This window comes from Ambystoma mexicanum, chromosome 8, assembly GCF_040938575.1.
Source record: "Ambystoma mexicanum isolate Mex_15411 chromosome 8, UKY_AmexF1_1, whole genome shotgun sequence".
In the NCBI taxonomy this organism is placed as follows: Eukaryota; Metazoa; Chordata; class Amphibia; order Caudata; family Ambystomatidae; genus Ambystoma; species Ambystoma mexicanum.
Window position 1 is genome coordinate 1,231,191,421 of NC_090929.1, and position 7,119 is coordinate 1,231,198,539.

Sequence of the window (7,119 nt, forward strand, 5' to 3'; positions counted from 1 at the left end):
AGTGTGAATCAATTAGTGCATGTAGAAGTGAGCCAAGGTAACAGTTCCATGCCAGCCATGGTGGGACATCATGTTCCTGGACAGACAACATGACTGACACATACATTCTCGCCTACATACAGGTGATGCAGCCTACCCCCTGAAGAGGTGGCTCCTCACGCCAGTCCGGAACCCGCAGAACCAGCACGAGGAGGACTACAACCGTGCACATACACGTACTCGTGTGGTCATAGAGCAGACATTCGGCCTCCTGAAGGCACGGTTCCGAAGCCTCAGCAGGTCTGGTGGGGCACTCCTGTATGGCCATGAGAAGGTGGCAAAGATCGTCATGGCATGTGTCATGCTGCACAATATGTGCGTCAGACGGAATGTGCCCCTGCCCCCTGACGCAGAACTGCAACCACCTGACGATGAGGATGAGGATGAGGAGGGTGCAGAAGGGGCGCCACCACATGGAGGAGGCGATGCACAGGAGGGGCGTGCCATGCGCCAAAGTATCATCAACCACTGCTTCTAGCACACACGGCTGGTGTTCATCGCATGGAGACAGCACTTGGGGCACTGTGTGACTCTGGGGCATGCACACTGAGGACTGGACACCAATAAAGCACACATACGCAATGAAAATGTCCACACGTTTCCTTTTGTGAAACGAATAAACTGTATTTGAACTATGTACTGTCGTGTCACACCCCCTCCCACCTCCCACCTCCCCCCTGCACACCCCCCCCCCCAAACTCCCCCCTTAACTCCCCAACACACCACCCCGCCACCCCCCTGCACACCCCAACACACCCACTCCCCCCTCCACCCTCCCCCCCCCCTGGAATCCCAACAAAGGTGTGAGTTGGTCTGTGCAGCAGTGTCAGTAGTAGGATTCCTACACTGTCCGGCCACTATTGGCAGCCCCCTCCACTGGCCCCCGGGGCACCCCTGCCTGTGCTGCGGAGGTTCCTCCCCGATCGGCGGATGGGGCTGCTCGGTGTCGAGCTGGCAACCGAGGAGGATCCTGCCTGCTCATTTGGACGCATGGCCCGTATTGTCTGCACAAGGTCAGTGATGGCGTGCCGCACAGCAGCTAGTTCCGCGCAGATGTCCTTTGTGGACGACTCTATAGCTGCCTTCACAGTCTCAGCACATTTATCCATTGCTGCACTTGACCCCCCACATTCAGCAACATGTTCTTCGAGCAGCGAGGAAAGTTGCTGCTGCCGGGTGGCAATCGCCTCCAGAGAATGGTTGGGATTCTGGGCCATGGCTAATGGCAGTGGCATTCCCATTGGGCTGATCTGCCCCTGCAGCGGGGATGGAGTGGCTGGCCAATCGTCATCCTCTGGCTGACCCTGTGTGGCATCCACATGCGGGCTGCTTAGGGACAGGTAGGGGGAATGAGGGTGGCCTGTGGGGCTCCTGACATCACTCTCCTCAAAGGTCCCTGCTTCACTATCGGAGGAGGCAGCAATGGCAGCAGTCTCCCCAAGTGTGCTGCTTGCAGCAGAGGCTGTGGCTTCTGTGGGCATGATTGGTGTGATGTCTGCTGCTGCTGCTGCTGCTGCTGTACTGCCTGCTGGGGTGGCTGTCTGTGCCCTGTCCTGTTTCCCTTGCATGGATTTTGCCTGCTGTGGTGTTTTCCTCGGGACGACAGAGGTGGAGGGTTGTGGCGTTGGCACAGTTGGCCTGGCCCTCTTGGTGGGTGTGGAGGCTGTGGTGTCCTCTTCCTCAAGGTCGGAATTTGAGCCTGTGGTGGGACAGAGGAGGGAGAGTGTTATTGATGGGTCTGCGGACATTGGCCGGGCATTGTGGCGACTGGCATCTCATCAGTTAGTACATGTGGCACATTTCATGCAGGGGAAAAAAGTTGACTCCCTTTTGTGTGGAAGTAGCATGGAGGTATGTGGGTGCCTGCAGTTAGGGTGTGCATGCTGCATGTGTACAGGGTGCAGATCGGATGTATCTGTGGGCAGTCTCCTGCTGATGTGTTGCATTCACACTATGGGCCAACATTGTACTTCACATGAATGGACTTTGCATGCCTTGATTTGAGCCACCTACCTGCATCGCCCGATGTCGGGGCTCCTCTCTCCATTCCTCCTACTCCTTCAATGCTCTGCATTCCGATTGTGGAGGCACAGATTTCCTCCCATGGCTGCAATTTTATAGGGGACTCCGATCCTCCCCCAGTTGCCATTGCCAGGTTCATGTTGGCTGATAGTATGCTCCTGACTCTGAGCCGGAGATCGTCCCACCGCTTGCGGCACTGTTTGACATTGCGGGGTGTCGTTCCCACGGCACTGACCCGCTGAGCTACCAGTGCCCATATGGCCTTCTTCTTGGTTATGGCCGGTCTTGTCAGTTGGTTGGAGAATACCACTGCAGCGTTCTCCTGTAGGGTCTCCGCTAGAATGGTGAGCTCCTCTCTGGAGAAGCGGTCTTGCCGCTGGCGGTCACAGGCTTTTTTCAAAACTTTAGGCATCTTCCTGCAGGTAGAAGGTTGAAGCCGGTATTGGCGGGGTCTCAGGCTCGGATGTCCAGTGGTTTCGGAGGATGGCAATGGATTGTGTTTTTAAAGATGGCCGCCGTGCTCTTTCCCGTTCCGCCGCGGTGACGCTACTTCCGGTTCCGCTTATCTACGGTCAACGCTAATTGCGGTGACCGCTAACTACGGTCACCGCTATGTACGGCGGTGGCGGTGGTGCACCTTGCGCCGCATACGATGCCGGTAGGTGCCGTTTTGGGGGCATTACCGCCATGGCGCTGTTTACATTACCGCCATGGCGTAATGCTCGTGCGCGATGGGTCGTAATGTGGCGCACTTTACACCATCGTCCCACGGCGTTAACGTTCATTACGCCATGGCGGTAATGACGGCGGATTACCGCCAGGGTCGTAATGAGGCCCTCTGTCTTGCGGCCAATGCTGGATTTGACTTTTATGGACTTCATTGATTCACGGTGTGTCACCCTTTCTCATGGTGGCCCTGAATCATGATTCCGGCTTGCAACATTATGGGCCTCATCACGAGTTGGGCTGTAGCCCTTAAATGCGGTCGTAACGGTATTACCGCCGCATTTAAGGGCTGGCCCTATCACGAGTTGGGCGCTAAATCGGCTGTTTTACCTCCATCTTATTTTTGGAGGTGAAAATCCCTGTTTTCGGCAGTATTACAGCCGGCTGTATCAGCCCGCAGTATTAGCACTGAAAATTCCCCATTGGGTCCAATGGACTGAATCAGGAATGGGGATTTACTGTTAAGGCCCAACCCGTGATCCGGTGGTAATACCACCGGGCCAGTCGGTGCTAGGGCTATTACAGTCGGTGGTATTACAGCTGGGAATACAGCCCAACTCGTCATGAGGCCCAATGTGTTACTACTGACTTCTGCAATTGTGTTCGCTCTCCCCTCTTGCTTCTCCACTCTTTTTGACTGCTTACTCTCTGTTCTCTCCTCCTCTCCCTTTCTCCCTTTTCCTATCTCCTCCCCTCCTCCCCTTACTTTCTTCTATGCACTTACACTATCTTTCTTCCCACCTACCCCCACATCCCAGCACTATCTGAAATGTCGTCAGGCCTAGTACGATAGTCGCTTGTTTTGTTCCTCCCCTCCCTTTCTGCACCCTTCTCCTTCACCTTCACCTTTTGTTTTCTCCGGCTCTACCAGAAATGCGGTCAGGCCTAGTACGGTAGTCGTCTGTCTGTTTCCATTTCCTTCCCACTCTCCCCATCTCTTCCTTATCTATGTCTTAGCGCTTGCACTATCTGAAATGTCGTCAGACCGAGTACGATTGTGAATTTCACATCCTTACTCCACATGGCCTGTAAGAATGTAATTGTATTTTCCCTTGTTCCCTCCCTTACCTTGAAGTGCTTTGAAACACATTGTGTATAGGCGCAATATATATAAACTATCATATCATATAACCAAAACCTTTATTAAAAATGAAATATGGTAGATCAACATTTTCAGGCATATCGATGAACCTCTGGAGCTCCCATCCCAAGGTAACATGCACAATAGAGGAACACCAGACCTTCAGGAAAGCAGTAAAAACATGGCTTTTTAATATGTTGAGCTAACTCACAAGCCTTAGGCCATTGTCAAAGAGAGACCAAACACAGATGACCCCGGCACACTGGGTTTAAGTTACCAAACAAGCTACCTGCACGACTGCGACTAAACCCAGTGCCATGAGGATTGCACTCTTTACCCTGAATAGCCCATACTAAAACATTCAAGGTTCCTGCAATCATACCACATGCAGACCAACTATGCCATGTACACATGACACCTAAAACACCCCTCACAGTGCTGCCAAACATCAAACCTCCACACCTCCTCCAACGACTTTCATAATCTCAACCAGGCAAATGCATCCTTATTCCCTTGGCACACAAAGCCATACATATGGACACAAATGGCTTGCACATCTACCAACCAAGACCACTAAGAAGCAAATGTATACACAGTGACATTTTTTGTCTGAACTTAACCTACCAAGATCATTGCAAAAGCACCTGTGCGCTCTTCCGCTCCACCTTCTATCAAACCAATCCCTCTCTTATTTTTAGATCGAAAGGGGTGCCTAAGACTATGCAAATGGCATCGGTGTGCAGTAAAACCCCCAGTTACATAAAAACTATGGGTCTCTGGGGACAAACACACTCAACTATCTTGGAATGGTTTCCCAAAAGGAACCGTCAAAATGCTTTCACTTGTGCAGACCCTGGATACATGGAGCTTCACACTACACTACACGTACTTTATTCCTTGGCAATGGGATCTAGTGAAATGGCTCAACCAGATACTTGTACCTTTTCAATATGCTGCACAGGCTGCCAGCTAGGCAAGACAACTAAAGACAACATTATGATGATTGGAAAATAATCCAGCTATGACAAGGATTTCAATGCACTATGTTCAATCAATATCCTACTTCAAAATGTACTAAAAAAAGGACAGACATAATTGAGTTCATCTATGCTACCAGTCTAAAACCATGATACGGTTCTCCATTTTCCATCTTTCTGCCCCTTTTGAAGAATGATTTGTGAAAATGAAAGGTGGATTATGTACGCAATTGTGGTGCACTAGATGACGAGGTTGCACTTGCAATACTATGCAAAAGCATCAAAACTAATGCCCTCTTCTTACACTCTCAACCCAGCCACAATCACGTGTCTGTCCATCTGTAACCAGTTAGTGCAGCACAACTTCAAGAATATCCCTGTTTTCGAGGACAGTGGCTTTCTGACTTCACTCAAAGGCGACAACTATATGTGGAAAGGCTTATTTAAACTTGAAGTGGCCCCTTTAACAGTAGTGTGTTCCCAGTTTAAGAGAATGAGTCATGACTTCATCATGACGTGCGTTAATAAAAAGGGGCCTCTGTGCGCACGTGCAGGCAGTGCAGCCAGAGACACAGAGAGTGTCTATCTGGTGTCCGTAGCTCATTGTGTGCTGGGTGCACTGTGTGATCACAGCCATTGAGTAAGCCTTGCCCACAGTGCCAAGGGCTGAGTGCGCTGGGTGCCCCCAGTGCCTGCAGCCATTCGGTGACCCAATCACTGCAGGCTGCCGGCACGCCCTAGGAGATGATGGCCCACCGGCGGTGATGGATGCCAGTGCTCCGTGTCAGAGCTTGTGGCTGCCGGCATTCCTGCTGCGCTGGAAAAGAGGACAGGAGTCGTGTGGCTGCCCATGCTCATCCCGCACCACGTCCGGGCCGTCAGGTGGTGAAATTTGATGTGCTATGTGTCAAAGCAAAGTGAAGCTGAAAGGGAACCCAACTGTGTGATCCCAGCCCGCCCGAGCAGTGACTTACTGCTACACGCTGAGTGTCAGAGCGGCACAGAGGTTGGAAAGGCCCCTGCGCATCCCGGACCCGGCAGCTGTGAGCAGAGAAAATAAATGAAATAAATAAACGGCTTTGCACTCTGCCGACTCACTACACCTTCACCTCATGAGCAAGGCAATGGACAGTCTCTGTGGGACACCGACATGGGGTGTGGTGAGCTTTCAGTAGACACTTGGGAAAGGGGTGCTGGAGGAGTGAGACAGATTTGCACCTTTGCTCTGGTAGTTGACAGTGTGGACACCAGGGCGATGCGGCTCCCAGTGAGTGCTTGAGCACCCCTTGTGTCAAGGTACATTTTGGGTTACAGTGGCACACCTGTTGGCACATGCGCAGGTCACATCAACATCTAATGCCCGCCATGGGGGATGAAGAGGAAGGCACCCAGGAGGCTGGTGGGGCATACTGGAAACATGGACAGCTAGCGCCACTGAATGCCTTTGATGTGGTGAGAGCACCTGCCAGTCTAGAACCCCAATGGACAGCATGAATGGAAAACCTCAAACTTTATTTGAGTTGGTAGGGATTAAGAAAAGGGCAAAACAGCCAACCTGGCTATACTCAGCGGGCACCGCTGTTCAAAAGTTGTTCAAAACTCTGCGGACCAGGGATCAAACATATGCTGCCACCATTTCAACACTGAATGAATACTTAAGGCCCATTATCAACCGTGATTATGAACGGTTCAGGATGAGATTTGCGAGACAAGAAGGGGAGAGCTTAGACGCATTTCATGGCAAACTTCGGAACATTGCGCTTTCCTGCGCTTTGGGCAACTTCGAGGATGTTGAGATTAGGGCTCAGATAGTCTATGGCTGCAGCTCAGTCAAGTTGAGGCAGCAGGTCCTCAGGGAGTCAGAGTTAACCTTGGAAAGGATCCTGGAATTGGGACGATCCCAGGAGCTAGCAGAGGTTTGAGCGTCTGCCATGGACATCTCCAGGCAGCAGTGCAAGCTGGAAGCCCCAGTGCAGCGGGTGAAACTGGAGGAGGTGTGCATCATGGGCAAGTTGCAATGAAGTGAGCCAGCAAGAAAAGGGGAGTGGCCACGGAAGGAGACAGGTGCAACGCTATGCCTGCAGTGTCCATTGGGCTTGCTGCACAGACATGAGTGCCCAGTCAAAGGACACATGTGCGGGAGGTGCGGGAAAGAAGACCGTTTCGCAAGGGCCTGCCCAGCCCCAACACCAGCCAGCCCAGTTGCGCCAGCAGCAGGGGGTGCCTCAAAGGAAGACACTAGACAAGCAACGGGAAAAAGAACGCCCAGACCAG

The 7,119-nt window shown here is 52.1% G+C and overlaps 1 protein-coding gene across 1 annotated transcript; it reads right to left on the minus strand.

Annotated features, from left to right (window-relative positions):
• Positions 1-852: 852 nt before the first annotated feature.
• Positions 853-2,882, minus strand: LOC138472916 (nuclear apoptosis-inducing factor 1-like). The gene is made up of 2 exons (XM_069611334.1): positions 2,053-2,882; positions 853-1,738 (listed from the first exon to the last, which is right to left on the minus strand). Exons 1-2 carry the CDS (start codon positions 2,471-2,473, stop codon positions 897-899), a joined length of 1,263 nt encoding a protein of 420 aa, XP_069467435.1. The 5' UTR covers positions 2,474-2,882; the 3' UTR covers positions 853-896.
• Between the last annotated feature and the right edge of the window lie 4,237 nt (positions 2,883-7,119).

Excerpts from the sequence above, each read along its gene's own strand:
- LOC138472916 (XM_069611334.1), bottom strand. The coding sequence starts at position 2,473 with ATGCCTAAAGTTTTGAAAAAAGCCTGTGACCGCCAGCGGCAAGACCGC. Across the intron at positions 1,739-2,052 it reads CCCGACATCGGGCGATGCAG|GCTCAAATTCCGACCTTGAG; the intron begins GTAGGTGGCTCA and ends GTCCCACCACAG.